General features: G+C 34.3%; 3 protein-coding genes and 1 long non-coding RNA gene across 5 annotated transcripts; 2 read left to right on the top strand and 2 right to left on the bottom strand.

Moving 5' to 3' along the window:
- The first annotated feature begins 245 nt into the window (after positions 1-245).
- Positions 246-1288, top strand: LOC108217226 (TLC domain-containing protein At5g14285-like). Its single transcript, XM_017390065.2, has one exon. It carries the CDS (start codon positions 335-337, stop codon positions 1082-1084), a length of 750 nt encoding a protein of 249 aa, XP_017245554.2. The 5' UTR covers positions 246-334; the 3' UTR covers positions 1085-1288.
- A 1915-nt stretch (positions 1289-3203) lies between these two features.
- Positions 3204-6194, bottom strand: LOC108219262 (lysine histidine transporter 1). Of its 2 annotated transcripts, none has more exons than XM_064091718.1 (8): positions 6030-6194; positions 5403-5572; positions 4650-5033; positions 4157-4550; positions 3965-4070; positions 3799-3890; positions 3639-3707; positions 3204-3545 (listed from the first exon to the last, which is right to left on the bottom strand). In XM_064091718.1, the coding sequence occupies exons 1-8, from the start codon at positions 6093-6095 to the stop codon at positions 3447-3449; spliced, it is 1380 nt and encodes a 459-aa protein (XP_063947788.1). In that variant the 5' UTR covers positions 6096-6194; the 3' UTR covers positions 3204-3446. The 2 variants fall into 2 exon arrangements, with proteins under 2 accessions (XP_063947788.1, XP_017248104.1); XM_017392615.2 differs by having other exon boundaries at positions 6018-6157.
- A 51-nt stretch (positions 6195-6245) lies between these two features.
- LOC108219264 (uncharacterized) lies at positions 6246-8354 on the top strand. Its single transcript, XR_010291243.1, has 2 exons — positions 6246-6731; positions 7684-8354. It is a non-coding gene; the product is annotated as an uncharacterized LOC108219264 (long non-coding RNA).
- On the bottom strand, positions 8016-11556 carry LOC108219263 (lysine histidine transporter 1). The gene is made up of 8 exons (XM_017392616.2): positions 11323-11556; positions 10052-10209; positions 9555-9938; positions 9065-9458; positions 8870-8975; positions 8696-8787; positions 8551-8619; positions 8016-8456 (listed from the first exon to the last, which is right to left on the bottom strand). Exons 1-8 carry the CDS (start codon positions 11377-11379, stop codon positions 8358-8360), a joined length of 1359 nt encoding a protein of 452 aa, XP_017248105.1. The 5' UTR covers positions 11380-11556; the 3' UTR covers positions 8016-8357.
- Between the last annotated feature and the right edge of the window lie 9806 nt (positions 11557-21362).

Genomic DNA, 21362 nt, shown 5'->3' on the forward strand with positions numbered 1-21362 from the left:
AATCTTTTTTATTTTATATAATTTCAATTATTTATCAAATAATAAGATCTAACCTGTTTTCACAAGCTCATAGCTTCATTACTCTTATTATATACATGAATATAATATAATAAGTTTTAAAACATTCACATTATTTGTTCTTTATCATTCGAAATAATTTTTACATTGATTTCTATTGAATATAATATTTACCTCATTTTGGAATTGGAAGAGATAAAAATCAAATTTCCAAGATTACAACCCAAAATTGCACACGTGTCATTTGTCATGTGTGTATATATTTGTACGTAAACGGAGGATTCGCAACTCGGCATCATCTCCCAGAATAATTTGAATGGAAACCTCAGCCTTAATTCCCCCACTCCCAGATCTTCTCCTCTTCTTCTCATTCTATCTCACAGTATATCTAACAGCCCACTTCCTCATCTTCAAAAACTGGAGCTCCAAGCTCCGACCCGAAGCTGCAAGCTGCCTAATCTCCTACTCCCATGGCTCTCCGGCCGTTCTCCTCGCCGGAAAAGCCTTACTTTCCGATCAAAATCGTGGGTTTGCTTCAGCCAACACTACTTTCCAGACCCTTGTTCTTGAATACAGTATTGCTTACTTTTTAATGGACCTCATTCACTACTTAATTTTTTACCCAACTGATGTTCTTTTCATAGCTCATCATTTAGCTACATTGTTTGTATTCATGACTTGTAGATTTGTTGTTTTTCATGGGGCCTATGCTGTTCTTATGCTTTTGATTATTGCTGAAGTTACTAGCTTCTGTCAAAACACTTGGACTTTAGCTTGTGCAAGGAGGAAAGATTCTGAGTTTGCTCATAAGGTGTTTGACATTTTGTCTCCTCCGTTTTATGCTCTATATACTGTTGTTAGAGGTTTTGTGGGGCCTTGGTTTTTGTATCAAATGGGTGTTTTTTATTATAGTGGCAAAGGTGGGGATTTGATTCCTACGTGGGTTTGGGGTTCTTGGCTTTCAGTTGTTTTTATGGCTATTCTTGTTAGTATAGTGTGGATTTGTAATCTTTGGGTGGAGTTGTATAGGGAAAGAACTCGGAAATTCGAAACCAAAGTTAGATAGATCAATGATGGAGGTGGGTTTGGTTTCTAATTGTTGTATGTACATTGTTCGAAATTTGTGGGAAATTGATATAAATCTTACGTTCTTGATGTGATGAAGTCATTTGGAAATTTGTGGGAAATTAATATACATGTTCGTTTATATTTTGTTCTCTTGACAATGTGTTTTCTTTTGGATGAAATATATACTATCGTTCCTGGTTAAGATGTAGTGTTGTTTTGAAAGTCAAACGGAGCATTTGACGATGGCGCCTACCCCGGTCTCAAATGAAGCTTCAACTTTTCTCCGGAGGAAGACGGTTGATAGCGCAATGCCGCTTTAGTGTTTGAAGCCATATATTCTGGTATACGAATGCTGCCTTTCTGTATAATGATATATGCATTTAGTTAGTGATCTGAACTTTATTGTTCAGAATTGTTAGAGGTTGTCCCAAATATTAAGTAAACATCTGACTAATTTGTAGTGCTATATTTTAAGACTTCTGTCATCTAGAAAATATAGACTTTATGGCTTTTCTATACTGAAAGATTCGGCAATGTTTTTGTTAGACATTAAATATATAATTTATACATGCTTGAACTAACATTTGCTTTGCTGTCTGAACTAAAAGACACAAAGTTGATTATTATAATTTCCCGTGACTATTACATAAACCTTACAGAGTATCTTGTAAGATTGATCAACCCGAGAGTAAATAATACTTATAAAGTTTAGGTACAGAAGTTGTTGGTTGAGGTTTGTAGAGGGCTAGGGAGTTTTTTTGACATCTTCTGGTAGCATTGAAATTTTCTATATATTCATTGTTCTATGTATCATACTGCAGAAAGTGAATCTTGGATCTTACATGTTGTAGTTTATTACTCTCTCTGCACCTCTCATTTCTTTACAGTTTTTCTGCACTGCTCGACACGCATTTTAAGACGCATATAAAACATAGTTTCATAAATTATTTTCAAAAATTTCCTTTTTTGTATAAAAATTTAAGCATTAAACTTTTATTTAAAAGCAAAAAAAATTCAAAATAATTTATCAAGCTATATTTTATGAGAGCATTAGAATGCGTGTCGAGTACCCGTCCCCCAATGCAAACAATTGAGGGGGGCGGAAGGAGTATTTGACATACATGTTACTTCTGTTTTTCCCAGTATATTGAAGAAGTGATTATCTCATAGCTTACTGTTTTACGAGCAATCTTGAAACTAGTATAAGAAGTCATTTCTGCTGGTTAATACTAGAGATTTCAGCCAACGTTAAAGATTATAGACTTGTGGCTTTTTATTCATAAGATATGGAACTGTTATTTTTGTGGAAGAAATTAACTTGGAATGTTTAAATTAATCCAAGTTCGAACGTACTTTTACTTTGCTGTCCAAACTATCAATGTGTTGGTGCAGAAGTTGTTGGTTGTGAAGTTTGTAGTTATTACAAGTAGGGTTGCAGTGGAGCAGTAGTTTTCTGACATTGTGGTGGCATTAATATCCGCTGTTATTTATCGTTCCTGGTATATACTGTGGTGGCATTAATATCTGCTGTTATTTATCGTTCCTGCCTTCCTGGTATATGCTGCAGAAGGTTAATAATATTTGAACTTTTAAGTATATGCTGTTATATCACTACTATTTAACATACATGGTGTGGAATGCTGATTTATTGTGATTTCCCTGCATATTGGGAAGGTAATGCAGAAGTAGTTGATATACATTATAGGATTAGTCTGCTTCAGTGGTAATAATTTTGTCGCGGTGGAAACTCCGTGCATATGTTTTATCGTCTACTTGACAGACTTTTCCTTGGACATCTTGAATTTTAAACACTGCAGCTGCTAAATAAGCGAGATGATCATACTATTGAAAGGTTCTCGTTTGTGGCTAACCCTGATAGACTTTTGTCGTTTTTTTTTGTTTCATTCAAAAGAAAAGAAAAACTGTGAGCCTTTATTGTTCTTCTGAAGAAAGTATGAACACTTGTATCAGCTTCAACTCGAACGCAAGGTTGAGTAGATAAGTTTAGTGCCTGAAATGCAATTCATTTGTACTACACAGGTTCCCAACTTCAAGAATTCATCAGGATTAACTATTAAGCAAAATTATATACTTTCAATAGAAAACATACCACAAAGTGTAACAAAAGATAAATTATCAGTAATCATTGATGTTTATACATATAAGCAATGCACAATGAAATAGAGGATGTTCAGAAATTGAAATTCCAGCGGCTACTCGTGGTCACTCAAGGATATTATGTACTTAATGACCTCAATCTGTTTGTAGATACTGCCAGCACGTAAATACGTAATGTTATTCAATATTTCTTATTTGGTAGTTCATTCATATTTGCTGCAGTCCAAGGTCTTGGAAGATGACTAGTTGTAGAACTTGTAGGTTTTAGCGTTGATAATAATATTCCTTAGCCCTCCGATTGGCGATAAGGTCATCAGAAGTAGCCCAAGAACAATGCAGGTCTGAAAGACATTGCCGGAAAACAGAGCGTTAATCTCAAATACTTGAAATACCCAATTTATGAACATAATTTAGGATTCTACAGCATATCATACCCAATTAGCGAACCAAGAAAAGCTGAACTTCTTCGGCTTAACGATAGCGAGCCACATCACGCAAGGGAGCTGGAAGACAACATATTGATGTCAGATCAGTAGTTGTACTAAAATGTCCAAGCTCGAAGCAGGAGATCTATGTAAAAACAATAGGACTTACAAAGTACGTTGTTGGTGCAAAAGCAAAGCCTCCGAAGAATCCAAGGAGACCACCGAAGAACGGAAATGTGATTGCGATGAACATTGTAAACGCTGGAAGCAAGGAACACAAGTAAGTGGATTTAAATTACAATGACTTTAGCAATGCTGTGAATGAATTTACTCACCAACATATGTATTCCTTGTGATAAATCGAAGTGGTCGGCTAGGTTTGAAGTGCAGTTTTTTCACCAGCAAGGTTTCTAACATGTCGAAGACGGGCATTGCATAAATCTACATTCAAGGATGAAGAAGAAGTCAGGTGAATTTAAACTGATGCACATGAGTAGGATAACTTAATATAGGGGAATTTATTTTACCTGATAACTTCCAATAACGTGGATGACAACAAACATGTTGGCTGCTGCAATAAGCCATGCCGGATCCTTTAAAGTGATGAGGATATTGTCATCTACGGTGTTTCCAAACATTTTGTAGCCGATCAGCGCTACTGGGAAATAGCACAAGGCGACAACAAAGTATGCAACCATCACTCCTTTCCACATGGGCCCTTTCGACGGCTTCTCAGGGGTCGAAGGTATTGTTGCCTGTATCTCCAGTACCACATTGTGTCCGGCATATGCAAATGCTACATCACCCAGGGCGGTGAAGAAGTTGAAGACTGTTCCAATGGAGGATTTAGATCTGTAGCCATATTCAACATCTTGTTGGACTCCTTTGTGCAGAGACGCTGACCAAGCGATTGTGGAGTAACTGCACAATACCAATAACAAGATGAGCTTACATAGGCCAAGGAAGAGGAACAATAGGTGATCATAATGGAAAATTGATGCGTAAAGAGATGAGGTTTACGTCAAAGACATGACTGCAGCTGCCAAAGAGATACCAGAGATAGAGTTGAAATTGGGAAGGTGGGATAGTACAAAATGGACCGAAGCGAAGATCATTATGAAGAATGTGAGTTTGATGTCCTTGCAATCAGGGCATACGGTTTGATGGAACTTCTGTAGAGATTTTCCTCCGGTGACCATGTATACTATGTTCACACCTACCTCAACGATCAATTGCTGCGGTACCACAATATAAAGGCCTAGCTTTTCACCAAATGCATGTTGGCCTAGCTCATGGTATCTATCGAATCGTTTTCCAGGAACCATTTCATGCATTTCGACCATTTGCCAGAGGGTGTACAAAGTAATGACCCAGGACAAGATGAGTACCACAATTCCAGGTCCCCTGCATTAGAATCAGGTACACATCTCTCAATCAAGAAACTTTATTTTAACTTGATAAACTGTGGCAGCATATTAAGTCAAAGATATATCTTAGGGATTTCAAGAGATAAACCCATATAAAACTTCTTTTTGTTGTTGTGTAATCAATATGCCAAGAAAAATTATAATCTTCCATTCTTATAACAAATCTGGAGAGTTTATGCATAGCGTTTAAGTATGTTGCTTGATCTAATTCCTATAACTAACCTTTTCAGGGCTTCTAAAGAATTTTAAATAAATCTTTTAGAGCTTTTAAAGAATTTTGAAATTGTTTTTGGGATTCCGTTGAAATCAGTTGTAGTATTTGGATTCCTGAAATCTGTTTACTAACCATCCAAGAGCCGCCATAGCATAAGGTAGACTAAGGACTCCGGCTCCAACCATAGCAGTGACATTGTGGAAAGCTGAGTACCACCATTTTGCATTCCTTGATGAGGTAATTGGAAGCCAATCATCGATCGCCTTTTGCTCTGCCGTCTTCTCTGCTGCTAGCTTCTCAGCCTGGGATTTGCATCAAAATTTAAGTAAATATATAGACATATATACATGAAAAAAAATAATTCATGGAACAAATCAGTTGCTCATATGACAGGACTAATATGAAAACTGCAGGCAATCCCTCAAGTGGACCTGCATCTCAAAGAGAAGGAGAAAGCATCCTACTTCAGCTTCTTAAGCTTGCAAGAATAAAGTGAGTGCATTCTTAACAACAATCTATGTTTCCAAATTTGAACTGCTAGTATTTTAGGTATTATGTCCTGTAAAACTTTTTTTGTTGTAAATATCTGTATATTACTTTTGCAAATTATTATTTTTTGTGCGATTATAAACCGGAGCTAATATAATGTGTGAGGCAATATAGCAGCCAAAAAAGTTTAGCAGATTATAAGAGAGATACCTATGAAGCAAATATTCCTATCTCTAGAAAAAAAAAAAAAGAGTTTACATGCAATGGTACTTGAGAGGTTGCTTCTGATGGGGCTGAAGCAGCATATGATTTATCATCTTCTGATTGAGTTCCCATGGTGATACCAAAATAGAAGTAGATGAATGATTAGGCAGAAAACAAAGCGATCACTATATTTACTTGCATCATAGTTATATATAAACTTGGGAACGATAAAATCAGTGTGAACAGCTGTTGAACTGTGACCTGCCGTTTGTACTACGTTGTAAGGTGGAATAAAATTATTGAGCAGATTATGTTAATGTTAGTCTTTTGTTTTACCCCTTAACCTGTAGCTAGTTGGAGCAGGATCTTTTGATAAACAAATGAAGAAAGAAAGTCTCTGTGCCTTAGAAGCTGAAAGGTACTGTATTGAGATATAATTTAGCAGTATTAGAATCAGTTTTAAAATCCATTCTTGTTATTTACGAACACTATTGATTAGGAAGCTTACACCAATGGCACTGTCTTAGTGTCTTGTATCGAGACCTTAGAGATGTACATCATCTAAACAATGCAAGTAATGTGAATCTATGATAATGTAATAAATTGGAAGTTTATATGATTGCGGAGATCCACATTATATATGATTGCACTCTGTCTTCTGATATATATCCTCTTGTCTTTTACATGTCATAGGGATTTGATAAGGGTTTACTGCTTAGAAGGCTATCCAAAATGGAAGTACATGCTCCGAAAATTCATTCTTCTGAGGTACACTGAATAACTATTGACAAAAAACGATTAATGTATATTATTACAGCGTGATCTACAAAGTTGTTTTTCTCTCCTGCACTTTGTTCCCCATATCGCTACTTGCAATTTGCAAGCTGTAGAGATGACTGGAAGAGACATATGGTGTATCAGAGCTATTATTCTTCTGTTTTCATTAGCCTGTATAAAAAGTCTACTGTAAAGGAGTTGGATAAAAAAAGTCTAATGCAAAGGAGAAGTTGCTTATGCTGACAAGTGCCAAGGCAATAAGCTGTGTCCACTTGGATGATATATGTTGCAGCATTTTAGGGCAACAAGCCTTTCTAAATGAATTCGAAGCTTCGGTTTTAAAATAAAAATGATGCAGACCAAATTACAAGCAAAGTTTTCATTAGCCTGGTCTTTTTTGTTAGATTAAGATAATTGTTGAGCAAGACCATGGTTGTGACAATTGGGTATGTGAATGGAGAAATAGGTTTTGTAAGGAGAACACCTAAGTTTGAAGTGTCGTACCACACAACACCGATTAACTCTGAATATAAGGTATTTCCGTTTTGGGCCAAGATGACCAAACCTTCACGAAATTGTTCTTAGACTTCTCCCAAAACATCTCATACTAATGAAGTTGTTTGCTTAACTATATTCAAAATAATTGTTATCTTGATTACATAAGACTTGAGTTGAATACCCCTCTACATGAAAGTGCATGAAAAACGCAACCCTCTTGTTGCATTTTGTTGATTCCAAACACATTATTGACGATCTAGACAAGCTGTGTTTGTAAACAAAATGAGTGTCAAAGTGCCTCTTACCTCAGTATCATAATCATGAAGCTAACAATAGTCAAAAACTAAAATTGTGATCAGACTGATAAGTAGATGACATTTAGTAGGTCAATAAGTATTTTTTATTTTCCGGTATCGGTTATAGCATGAATATTAATATTCTACAGAAAGTATGAGAAGAATCCAAAAGGACGGCGTAGAAATGGAAAGATTCAAAGGGTATCTGCACTGCCGACTCTGCGAATAAGCTGCCGATTGGTGCGATAAAAAGTGGACAGTGGCTACATGGTTTTTACCATTCGGCAGAAAAGGTCACTGTCTCTGTAATCCTAAGTTCTTTTAGTTTTAAAAATCCTGTGATCGTAAGTTGAATTGCATTAAGTTATGATGTTATAGCATGCCTTGTACTGTTTATGTTTCATACAATTTGCTGTGCTCTACCATTTCAAACTTGCAGAGACCCTTTGTGTCTCTACAACAATTTGTTCAGCTTCTCAAAGATTATAAATTTGCTTTCATTTATCCATTCCAAACACTAACTAGAAGTAAAAGCACACAAATGTATATTATACACACAATAAAAGCAAAAAATCAACAGGGAAGGCCTTGTGGAGTATTATGTTGGATCTTCTCCGCGTTTCCTTCACTGGTATGAACGTTCAATACGATAGTAGTACTCCTGGAATATATATGTATCCTCTGACACAAGGTTTTTGTAGTTGTCTAAGATGTTTCATCTAAAATGCACAGTATATCTTGCTTCTGATCAGTGTGAATCATCACAAGCTTCTAACTTTTCTTTGAGATACCTATGAAATTCATCTTTTTTGCTGAGAGACGCTTATGAGAAAAATTCATAGGTCTTGGCCTGAAGTATGATCTGCCTCAGCCCTCCGATAGGTGCTAACACCATTAGGCATATGCCGATGAAAATGCATATCTGAAATAAATGATAAAATTTGGATAGAATCAGCTTCAAATTAATGCCAGTCGCAGAAGAGAAGTTAGATTAAATAATTTTGAGAATCACTTACCCAGTTAGTAAACCAAGACAGACTGAATCTTCTCGGCTTGTAGATAGCGAGCCACATTACACAAGGGAGCTAGATAAAACAAATAAGTCCATGAGTTTTTTGTTTAAGTTTAGCTTGATCATAAAGTAAATAGACATGAACTTACGAAGTATGTGGTTGGCGCGAAGGCAAATCCCCCAAAGAATGAAAGAAGACCACCGAAGAAAGGGAAACAAATGGCGATGAACATCGTAAAAGCTGAAAGCAAAGAATATTGATCTTAACCTCAATTTAAAGAGATCACAACTTGTAATCTAGTGTTAAAGACATATTTGCTTACCAACGTATATATTCCTTGTGATAAAGCGAAGTGCTGAAGTTGGTCTGAAGTGTAATTTTTTTACCAGCAGAGTCTCAATCATATCAAATACCGGCATAGCATAGATCTGCGATAAAGAAAGGCGAAATAAGCAATCAGCATAGATTAACAAACATATGATAAACATCCCAGTTGAACTCAGTTATAGGCTAGTACCTGATAGCTTCCAATAACATGGAAAACGACGAACATGTTGGCGAGTGCAATAAGCCATTTAGGTTTCTCCAAGTCTATAAGAATATTATCTGTAACTGCATTCCCGAAAATATAAAATCCAATAAGAGCAACAGGGAAGTAACACAATGCCACAACTATGTATGCCACGATGACTCCCTTCCACATCGGACCCTTGGAAGGCTTTTCGGGGGTGGAAGGGATTGTTGCCTGAATCTCTAGAACCACATTGTGTCCAGCATATGCGAATGCAACATCTCCTAATGCACTAAAGAAGTTAAAAACTTTTCCTGCTGTGGACTTAGCCTTATAGCCATAGTCGACATCTGGTTGAACACCTTTGTCGACAGAGGCTGCCCAAGCAATAGTGGAGTAACTGCATCAAATATATCAAACCTTAGTTTTCCCCTCACAAATCTATGCTCTGTTTTTTTTTTAAATTTATGATCAGTCATTGAAAAATAGTGCTTACCTCAAGGACATGATGGCGGCTACTAGAGAAACCCAAGAGATGGAATTGAAGTTGGGGAGATGGGAGAGAACAAAGTGAACGGAGGCAAAGATCATAATGAAGTAAGTGAGTTTGATTTTTTTGCAATCATCGCAGACTGTATCATGGAACTTTTTCAGGGATTTTCCTCCAGTAACCATGTAGATAATATTTACGCTAACCTCAACAACTAGTTGTTGAGGCACTACGATGTAGAGACCGAGCTTCTCCCCAAAAGCCTGCTGGCCTAGCTCGTGGTATCTGTCAAAACGTTTACCAGGTATCATTTCATGCATTTGCACCATTTGCCATAAGGTGTATAATGTGATAACCCATGATATAACCAGCACCGCTACACCAGGACCCCTGAATATCGTCACAAAACACAGCATTTCAGATAATACTCTACTTCTATATGGACATGTACTTATTTGAAACACAGAATTTTCATTTCCTTAGGAAGAAGCATAAAATTTTACCATCCAAGTTCCGCCATGGCGTAAGGAAGACTGAGAACTCCGGCTCCAACCATAGCAGTGACATTGTGGAACGCTGAATACCACCATTTTGCGTTCCTTGCAGACGTTATGGGAAGCCAGTCGTTGATGGCCTTCTCTCTGGCAGCCATTTCATCAACCTAAATGACGATGTCACATTCTTTTACAATTAGGCATATAGTAAAAACCACCAAAAAAAAAAAAAAAAACTAAGGTCGATATGGAGATAATAATCTTAATTCCCGAAAATAAAATTCCAACTGTAAAGTATCATATGAATTCATATGTGGGCAATTCAACTGTTTCCAAGCTTTAGGGATGGTAGGACAACCACACCCTTGTCTTTACTATGTGGGCTGTCTCATCTCTACACACTTCAAGAATTTTGAAGATTCTTATTAGTCAACTAAAACTTAAACTATACTAGATTGGTAGCGTAATCAAATTAACTAGTCCAATAGTTTGTATTTTAAGCCTGAGAATGAGCTGTAGTGTGAAAAATGGACACAGGACATGACTTCTATTGCTATATCAGATAGCAGACTCAGACTGTTGTCTGGAAAATTATTAGTCTATTACTATTATCAACTCAACAAGTCATCAAACTGTAAGTAGCAGAGCTTAATGAAATGATTCTTGCTGATAATAACTAATGAGAAACTAGTAATCTTGATGGTCAAATTAAGATGGAAAGCAAATTAGGAACATGGCAAGCGGATAGAGCGGTTCCTGCGGGCTCTTATATATAAGATTTTGGATGAAACCATGCATGCTCCGACTCTTTATTTCATGTCTGATATCAATATCAGAGCCAGAGTCTGTCGCTACCGACACTAGACCCGGCAATTTTTCATACGACACGAAAATTTAGTGTTTGTATTTACATTTTGAGTACACGACACCAAAAATACACAAACACGAAGTACACTATATGTAGTGTCGGTCTTGTGTTTATCTTTTGGGTAACGACACGAGACGGTATGAAAACGGAGGGACACTGAACATGAAAGTACATGAATCCTAAATGGGTTATGTTTGATCTTTGAGCACACGACACGAAAAGATACACGATACGAACGAATTGACAGCTCTACCCAACACCTCATATGGTTAATCATGTAATATTTTCAAAATATTTTTATCCGACACTCACGGCCGAGGCCAAATAGTAACAAAAAAATCGAAGCACTACTAAAGATTAAATTGAGAACAGGAGTATAATGCAGCACTGAGAGAGGGAAAAAAGAGATTACATTGTTGCTGTTGTTGTCATCATAATGACTATCATTATTCCCAGTTTGAGTCACCATGACTTTACACCTGAACGAGCTGGAGTTGCAAGACAAAACAGAGGAAGCAGAAATGGTGAACTTTCAGATTAACTTCCAGCCCATAACAAGTGAAATGTCTGGTTGCATGTATTTATAACGAAAGAGCTTAGAGCTAGCTAGGCTATGCTAGTTAATACAAGACGTACAATTCTATCCTTCTTAAGTGTTGACTCCCAATTTTGAATGAACCATCTATTTTTCTACTCTTTCGCCGAAACAGCACACATGAGTCATCAATTGCAACATATCTTTATATTTATGTTGAATTTTCAGCTGACTTTACAAAAACATTAAACGTATACACATTAATCTTCTTATGCAACTATTTCAAGTCATTATATCGCACCTTGTACATTCTTGATATTTCAACATTGAACGTTATCATCATAACTTTTTGACATCTTGCTTCTTTTTGTATTTTTTGAAATTGGATTTTTTCGCACAAATATTCTTGTTAAAACTACTAGTGGATTGCTAGATTTGACTCAATTGCTCAACATGATTCGAAACAAACTATCTTTACATTTATTACATACAGGGAACCAGGGATCGCGACGTAAGACACTGATATACATAATATTATTCTCATTATTATTTTTTTACAGAATATTATTCTCATTATTGTATCTATGAAATATTATAAAATTTTCATCTTGAGTTTACCCGAAAAATTCCCCTGAATTTCACTCCAAACAGACGGAGATTTGTTCAAAATTGAGCGTGGAGGATGATTATTGCGATGTGCACACTACAAGCAATTCTAATGGGGGCTGTATCTTGTTTTGTGCAAGTGTATTATATTTTCTCCGTGAATTTTTTTTTTTCATTCATTAAATCTGAGGTATTCAATTTCACATGATTTAAAATTTATTAAAATATTGAGATATTCAATTAAGATTTTAAATTATGTTACAAAATCTTGTGATACTCAATCGGGATTTTAAATTATATCCTAAAATCCGATGGTATTTAATTGGGTTAAAATCCTTTAAAACCCGATAGTATTCAAATGCTGATGGATTTTTTTGAATTTCATAAAATGATAGGTTTTGTAAGATTTCTCGATGTATTTTATGATTTTTGAAATCCCACCAAAATTCATGACATTTTGAAGGATTGTACATAAATTCTAAAGAATATATACCAACTCTACTACGACATCCGCACAAAATCAAAATCAGATACAATCCATTAAAATTCATAGATAAAAAATAATTCATCAAAATCTCAATCGAAAACACCTCCTAAATGTCATTTTAATTTTTCATACTTAATTTGAGGTTATATTTAATTTTTTAAAATTTTTCTGAATAAAAATTTAATATTTTTGTTCAGAAAAATTTTAAAGATAACATATAAAATTATATTTTTTACACCTCAAATTACACAAAAAATCAAAACAACACTTATTTTGGGATAACTGAAGCATAAAAAAAACAAAAATCACCATTATAATGGTATTTCACATCTTTGTGCTAAAATAGACAAATATCATAATTTATTATAAATATTAAACAATATATATATGGTTAAAATTGTAACCACATTAAAAAGTGAAAATAAAAAAATGAGATCTTTAATACTCCCTCTGTCCCTCTCATTTCTTTACAGTTTTTTTACACTGCTCGACACGCATTTTAACGCACATATAAACATAATTTTATAGCTTATTTTTAAATTTTTTCATTTTTGTATAAAAATATAAAAATCAAACTTTTATTCAGAAGAAAAAAAAATTAAAATAATTTGTCAAACTACGTTTTACGAGAGCAAAAGAATGCGTGCCGAGTCCCCGTCTCCAATGTAAACAAATGATAGGGACGGAGGGGGTATAAAGTCTTTTTTTTTTTTTTAATACGGAAGGGGTATAAAGTTAGTTTGAAAAGTTTGTTTTGTAGTTAAAAAAGTTAGGTACTTGAGAAATAAGTTGAATTTGTAACGAGATATAGCACCATTACTGAGGATGTTATTATAGTATCAAAAATCATTTTTTATATTAAATTACAACAATAACCATCTATTTTATGTGCATTAGACTTGCTCTAATGATAATTATTTGACTTCATAAATGAAATTATGTTTATTTAAAAATATGAAAACTGTTTTCAGAAAACTAATGTGATGTTTGATCATCTTTTTAAAAATAGTTCTGAGATGATTTCTCAAAAACAGAACATTTGAAAATATAAATTTTGAAAACAAAAGACAATATCGATGAGACCTTTGTTTTTTCTAACAAGACTCAAAGAAGTTCTTCCTCTTAAAATTTTTATCAAAAGAGGTGTGACTTGTGAGGTGGTGGTCACCGTATTGGCAATTAGGTTAGTGGCTTCCGTCTAGGGGTGGCAGTTTCGGTAATGGGTCGTGTTTGTGTCAGCAATCGGGTCGATTTTGAGTCAATTTCGGGTCAAGCTTAAATCACTTAAAATTGAATAAAACTTAAAATTGAAGTTATTAGAAACGAAATTCTAATTTCAGGTCATGTCGGGTCCAGTTCGTGTCAAAACGGGTCATTTTCGGGTTTTGTATCAGTAAATCGGGTTACAGGTTCGGGTCGGGTTCGGGTCGTGTCTGATATTGCCAGCCCTTCCGTACGAGGTATGAAACCTCACTTAATTAAAATATGCAAAAATTATATAAATAAAAATTAAATTGTATGTCCAGAATTATAAAGTTTAATAATATGTGCCTATTATTTAAACGTGTGTACGGAGTTCGGGAGAAAGACGGTACATGGTACTTTAAATATCTCAGTTTAATAGTTTCGTTTTGCTCAGCCCAACATGTTTCTGTTTATAAGTCAACTTCGATGAATGCATACCAGACGTAATATGAATACATATAGGAGAAAATTGGGAGCGTGGTGTCGACATCGAGTTCCAACAACTGTCTTAAGAACACATAAGTAGTTAGGCACAACATGAGTTACATCAATTACGGCCAGTGTTCATGGTGCATTGTTTATGTTATTAGGCAAATTGAAATTTGTTAGCTGTTGTGATGCTTGAAAAAAGGATTTAAGTCAAGGCACGGTGAATTTGCTAGAAGTTGGTTATATCCAGGAGCAGTGCAGACTCATGCTTCAAGATTCTCCAAGTATTCGTTTATGTCATGTTCGTAAGCAAGCTAATAGGGTAGCTCATTGTTTGGCAAGAGTTCCCTGTATGTTAAATTGCTTTATTGTGTTTACATCTCCTCCTACTCATTTGGTGGAGATTATTTTGGATGATTTGAAGAAGTAATGAAAGCCTTTTGTTTCAAAAAAAAAAAAAAAAAAAAAAAAAAAAAAAAAATAGTTTCGTCCGGCACCAAAAATGCTCAACAAGACAACCACCACCCACTGAATGTCGAATATATGCTCATAAATAAAAAGGTCAACTAGTAATATTCAATCAATTCGCTAAGCCGTTGCTGTCCGCTGAATATATGAAGAAACTTCTGATCCAAAACGCAGACGACTTGGACTTTTCAAACACCGTGCTTTTGTTTTTGTGGCAATCTAAACGCAGATATCTTTATAATATTATGTATATAGGGGAGGGTTCTGGTACAAACTTACAAACTTACAAACTTTTTTTGTTCAACACATATATAACTTGAGTTCAACATTTTTTTAACATATTTTGTTGAACATCGATTAAAATAGTGGTGGAGAAGTACGTAAACCAATTTTGAAATGTAAGAACTAAGGTAAACATGTTTTATAACTAATATTTATGTTTCTAGACCCTACCCAAACCCTAGAGGTATAGTTTAAACATCTTTTTAGATATATTCAACACAATGATAATTAGTGTTCAACACCCGATGTTGAACCCGAGTTATAAATGTGTTGAAAACGCGATTTATTTATGCGTTATTTTTAAAAATTGTGATGTTTTTTGAAGAATTTTCAACATGGATACCTTATATAACTAAGGATTAACACGATGGGAGAATAAAAAAAAGTTTGTAAGTTTGTAACTTAAAAAAGTTTTTATTTGATCCTATCCCTATGTATATAATATTATTTTAAATAATAAATAATAAGAAATATATCTATCAAAATTATTGGCGTGGACATATTATAAAATAATTTCACAATAAACTAAATATGAAACACCAAATTAACTATTTTTAATATTAATCTAAATAATTTTAATATACTAAATATCCAAAATTTATACTCCCTCCGTCCCACCCAATTGTTTACATTGGGTTTGGGCACGGAGGTTAAGAAATATGTATAAAGTAGTGAAAAAGAGGAAGAAAAGTGGGTGAAGTGGTGGGACCCATCGATTTTTAATATATAAAAGAGAGATAGTGGAGTAAAAGTAGTGTGAAAAGGAAGGAAAAGTGATAAAGTGGTGGGACCCATTAACTATTTTGGGAAAAGTTTTGTAATGTAAAGAAATGGATGGGACGTCCAAAAGAGGTAACTGTAAAGAACCTGGTGGGACGGAGGGAGTATATTAATATGAAATATATATACACATATTATATCCTTATATATACTCCCTCCGTCCCAAAAAGAGTGAACTGGTTTGACTTTCACGGAGATTAAGAAAAATGTAGTAAGTTTAGTTGAAAAGTGGTTAAAGTGGTGGGACCTACCAATATTTAATAATAGATTTGAGATAGTGGAGGAAGATAGTGGGTGTAATAGTGTTTATATTATTATAGAAAAGAGATAGTGGAAGAAAGTAGTGGGTGTAATAGTGAAAAGTAGTGTTCAAAAATAGTAAGTATTGTAGGTTCATTCTTTTTGGGACGTCCCAAAAAGGAATAAGGGTCACATAAAATGGGACGGAGGGAGTAATAAGCATTAAATCCACTTAATAGAGGAATATCGGTATAATATTTTATGATGCGCCTTCTCAACGAAAGGACTAGCGCACCAAGCGCAAGGTCAGACCATCAATTAAGATGCATGGCTATGTCTGAAGCGAGTTCGTAACTATTGGCTAAATAGTTTGGTTGACAGTAATATGTACAAGATAATTATGATACAATTAGTTGTTCAGCTTATGTGTTTGAGATGAGATGATTCAAGTATCAAGTTAGATGTTTTCATTTATCTAGTCAGTCAGTCACTCCTATCTTTTACATACTTGTTGACAAGATGATAATAAATAAAATTAGTATTATTTTTCCTTACATTATTTTGCTAGAAAATAGCCTTATTGAAACATCGATTCTTTCATTGAGTTAAAAAAGTGAACGACTATTTCTGACTCATATTAATAATAAATGAAACACTCAAATAATGAAAGACATCATCGTATCGCACTGCAACGATAATGACCCAGACCAAACACAATAATAAACTCTCTATCATTTATATTGTCGAGCGGTGACAAGACTAGAAACATCTATGTACTAGTATGAAAACTTGCATGTATGTGCGGGTCGGGCTTGAAAAGATTATGATTCTCATTGAAGACTCTCTGGGGTGGTATGAGGAACAGTCACATGTCTAGATTCTGTATTCATGTAGGTTAGCCTCATCGGAGGATTGATACGATCTTATGTCCTAATTGTTTAGAGGGAGACCTTACTTTGTATTCTAAAACGTATCTTTACAAGGGGTAAGGGCTCATCCTTACACCTCAAGAATGATCACGATAATACCAGACGATTCTTTTATTGTACGAAAAGTAGCAGTTAGTATTATCTTCAATAGTTAGGGATAATGTCGTATCTGTGATGTAATTGGATTAGGCGTCAGGTAGTTGGCCTCAAGGCAATATATACAACATACATTACCTACATTAAGGCTATAACTTAGGAAGCTGAATATACATCATGGCTATAATTCAAGAAGCTAAACTATCTCCATAACTAATTACAGGAATAAACTATATCACATATATCTTTGACACTAATCTTAACGGAGTAGGACTCTCCTTCCGAGTATATTGAAACCGTCTTGGCAGAAGACTGCTGAAGACCTATGAAGACTAGTAGATAAGCCATTGTCTTGGTTGTGGCCTTATTTTCAGAAGGCCTACTTCTATTCGAATTAAGTGTCCTGAATTCTTAGGATTATGTATGACTTGATTCCTATAAATACAAGGTACGTAGACACATTAAAGAGATATCACTAGTTGAGAGCACGAGAAAAACCATACATCTTCTATCACAGGCACCGATAAACACACTTAACTATCATTTTTTTGGTGAATTCCTATAATACCACCACCATGATACACTTTTATTCTGACAACGAACCTCGTTATTGTTGATTATCAAATTCCTCTATCAACGATGCCATTTAATTTTGACATGAAAATGACCGATCGCCGAAATTGCAAAACGAGCTGGCTGTTAATGATGAAATTCATAAGCGGTAATTAATTGTTACTCCCTCCGTTTTGAAATATAGGTCGCTTGACTTTTTTGCACGCATTTTTAAGCCTTTTGATCACATGTTAAAAATGATTTTAAGCATGTGGTCAAAAAGTTTAGAAGTACGTGCAAAAATGTCAAACGAAACAGAGGGAGTAAGATACATGAAAATACATAAACAATTGGATACGCCTCCTTGAGTTTTTAAGGTCTGAAACTTCAAACAAAACCAGACTAAACGTGGTCCTCTCATGCAACTTGTAATACAATACAGAATCGAAACCGCATGCATAAATCCATACAGTTCCGTCCAAAATTACATTACTAAACTGTTTGAAATGTCAAACGGACTCTAACGTATTCATTACTTTCAATATGATTTCACTTGCTGCCAGTCTAATTTAATTTAGAAATCTCGCAGATTCGTACGTCTATTCTATTTTGCCGTATATATTGAGTACACATTGTGTGTACAAAATGTCAGCATTAACCATGATTTTTCTTTTTTTTAGTGATGCATTGATGTTACGCGCAAGAATCTTGATAGTAGTTCTGAATTCTGATACAGTTTTACATTTGGTATGATAAGGGTTTCAGATATTCCTCGAGTAATTATCAGTAAGAGAGTAGTGACATTAATCATGTCATTATCTTGGATTGGAAAATTAAAAAAGAGAGCATGAGATTACAAGTTTTACTCGGTCAATAGATTTGTGTGGTCATTATGATGCTGCGGTACGTGGGAATGACCGGGGTGAACCAAAATGCTGGATTTACTTTTATTGATTTTATTTAGGAATAGGTATTTACATCGACCAATTAAGTTTATAGTTTAGGTAAAAACTGAAGTCACACGTAGTTTAAAAAATTGATTAAGTACGATGTTTAGGGAGATTGAGTCAAGTTAGGCAAAAATAAAGTCACATATATTTTTTGAAAAAATAAAATAATGATTAATCAAATTATTTTATTGAAAGAAGTTGCAACTGTTACGCAGTTGTCCAGAAGTAAACCCATTTTCTATGTATCTTTCCCATTTTTGTATTTCAAAATTTATTTATAATAATAGATTTTATAACATAAAATTGAATGAATCAACTACTTTTTATTACACCTACGTAGTTTATAAATTAAGTACTAATCATTTGTATATTAGTTATTAATCATTCCTATATTTTACCATCTTTGTAATTATCTGACATCTTTTATTCGATTTTTTAATTTCCGTTCTCATCCAAATGTTAATATTTTATCGAAAAAGCACCGTCATCAACAATAAACCAGCATTTATCTTATCTTGACCATTAAAGCTGCCAGGATAGAACAGGAATACAGTAATTATTCTATTTATTTGTGTAAAGATAAGTCGACAGAAAAGGAATCAAACTATTATGATATGATTACTTTAAAAAAAAAGGGTTGTGAAAAAAATTTGGGAAAACCGATGTTGCAAAGTTTTCTGGAAACAATTTCCCAAGAAAGTATATTTCGGGATCCTTTTTTTTTTTAAAGAAAATTTATTCTTAGAAACTTTTTCCAAATATTTTTTGGTAAAATTTTTTGAACCAAATTTTAAATTTTCAATTAATTTATTGAATTTTCATCTAAAGAGGAATGAACGAATGGAACGGAATTCAACAATTTTGACGGAGTTAAACATTAGAATGATCCTTCTATTCATTTGATCCAACCTTACAATTTACGTGTCATTCTAACATAACAATTTAAACACTGGTGACATCATTTTGTGTTAATATTCATTCCATTCGATGAACGGCACACCAGCACGACTAACTATGGACAATAAATCTTCATCCCAAATCGCAACAATGCTATAATCCTTTCACAACATTTTTTGTGGGAGATGAATCGAGTCCATGTTATCTTGATGATGAGAGGAACAAAACACTTTTTTATGGAAGATGAATCGAGTCCATGCTATCTTGATGATGAGAGGAGCAAATTAACTTTATGACAATTATGTAAAGTTATATTCCTAATGTGTGTTAGCAAAGGATTCCAAAAAAATGTTAAAACTGTCCTTCCTTTTAAAATTTTCTTTTTTTCTCTTAAGGGGTAGGGGTGTATTTTTGCACGGTCGAGTCATTTACCTAACACGCCGGATCAAACCCATTTCTTCCGTGTTCAATTTTTTTGGAATTTGCAAACTTCGGGGTCTATCCATTCCATCTGGATTAACTCCAATTTTTATTTCTCATCTGCTGCAAATTTCACGCGAGAAAAACTCAACCGTCTTATCAACACTACTGTTGTCATGTACATTCGAAATTTGAACTGATTTCTATTACTAGACAAATTCAAACCGGTTACATACGCTCTCTCACAGGCGTCTTTGTAGTTTCGTTTTTATATTCTGAATTTGTGAAGCACGATCTCCTCTGCCGCTCGGCGTCCTATTGCTCTTTTTTTCCATTCATGACCTTGAGTTTCATAGAGGTTTTTTGTCATTCCTTTTTGCTTTGATTCTTAGACCAATCCAGATTGCAGCAAGACCCGCCGGCCTCTGCGAGAATAGGTCGACGAGATCTGCAGGTTATATATTGGATTTAATTTATTTTGATATTTTTTTTATGATTTGTCATGTATGATTTCTAATTTATGGTTTGTATAATTGAGAGGTGTTTATTACAAGCCTAAACTAAATTGTTTGTTCTTTGTATTTTTTGATCCATATAATACGTTTTTTAATTCTAACATGTTACTCTCTTCAAGCTCTATTTGTGTTTCTGGTTGATGTTAAAAGAAATCAATGAAGATTTTATGGTGAAATCTTATTTCACCAAAAAATGGTCATTTTTTTAACTTACTCAAAAAATATCAAATATTAAAATGATGAAAAATTATACACGACCCATATAAAAAAAAATTATGACACACAATTTGAAATATTATTCATATTTTTTAATTAGTATTCGATAACATTTTCATATATAATTATATATTCAAAATTAGACACTGATTCTTAATTAATATAAACGTACGTAGACGACAAATATGAAAGAAAATAGTAAAAACGCAAAATTATATTAACTGGAATATACTACAGGGGTCATGTTCTACGTGGAAACATTAGGCATAAAACCCTTCGACATCTTACCTTATTTTTAGTATTAGTTTTTTTTTTTTTGAATAGCGAAATTATATTATAAAGTTTCGGAGGATCCTACAAAGACCAAAAGGAGGGCACTGCATAGCTAAAACTAAAAACCTATAGAAACTACTGAGAACTATGCAGCCAAAACCTAGACACCCAGATCATAAAGATTTAAAAAGCTAATTCTTAGAAACTCCCAAACCATGGAGATAAGCGTTCTCAGGCACCTGAGCTTGGACCTGGCTTGACTTCACCCCTTGACACTTGACTTGCCTCAAAGCCTCTGAATCCTAACAAAACTAACACTTCTTCAACCCCCATCAGATTATCAGCATCAGAAGAAGAGCAGAGCAAATTGCACATGAAAAAAATGTCTTTAGTATTAGTTAGGGTTCTGTAGCAGAATTGCACATGAAAAAAATGTCTTTATGTATCATATTTTGAAATTACTTTTGAACACACACAACGATGCGAAAAAACATGTATTTAGATTTAGATCCTGAAAATCTATGAAAAATAT

The sequence above is a fragment of the Daucus carota genome, chromosome 4 (assembly GCF_001625215.2).
Source record: "Daucus carota subsp. sativus chromosome 4, DH1 v3.0, whole genome shotgun sequence".
In the NCBI taxonomy this organism is placed as follows: Eukaryota; Viridiplantae; Streptophyta; class Magnoliopsida; order Apiales; family Apiaceae; genus Daucus; species Daucus carota.

Excerpts from the sequence above, each read along its gene's own strand:
- LOC108217226 (XM_017390065.2), top strand. The coding sequence starts at position 335 with ATGGAAACCTCAGCCTTAATTCCCCCACTCCCAGATCTTCTCCTCTTC.
- LOC108219263 (XM_017392616.2), bottom strand. The coding sequence starts at position 11,379 with ATGGTGACTCAAACTGGGAATAATGATAGTCATTATGATGACAACAAC. Across the intron at positions 8,620-8,695 it reads TCGCGCCAACCACATACTTC|CTCCCTTGTGTAATGTGGCT; the intron begins GTAAGTTCATGT and ends TGTTTTATCTAG. Across the intron at positions 8,457-8,550 it reads TGTCTTGGTTTACTAACTGG|ATATGCATTTTCATCGGCAT; the intron begins GTAAGTGATTCT and ends CATTTATTTCAG.
- LOC108219262 (XM_017392615.2), bottom strand. The coding sequence starts at position 6,095 with ATGGGAACTCAATCAGAAGATGATAAATCATATGCTGCTTCAGCCCCA. Across the intron at positions 4,071-4,156 it reads ACGTTATTGGAAGTTATCAG|ATTTATGCAATGCCCGTCTT; the intron begins GTAAAATAAATT and ends CCTTGAATGTAG. Across the intron at positions 3,708-3,798 it reads TTGCACCAACAACGTACTTT|CTCCCTTGCGTGATGTGGCT; the intron begins GTAAGTCCTATT and ends GTTGTCTTCCAG.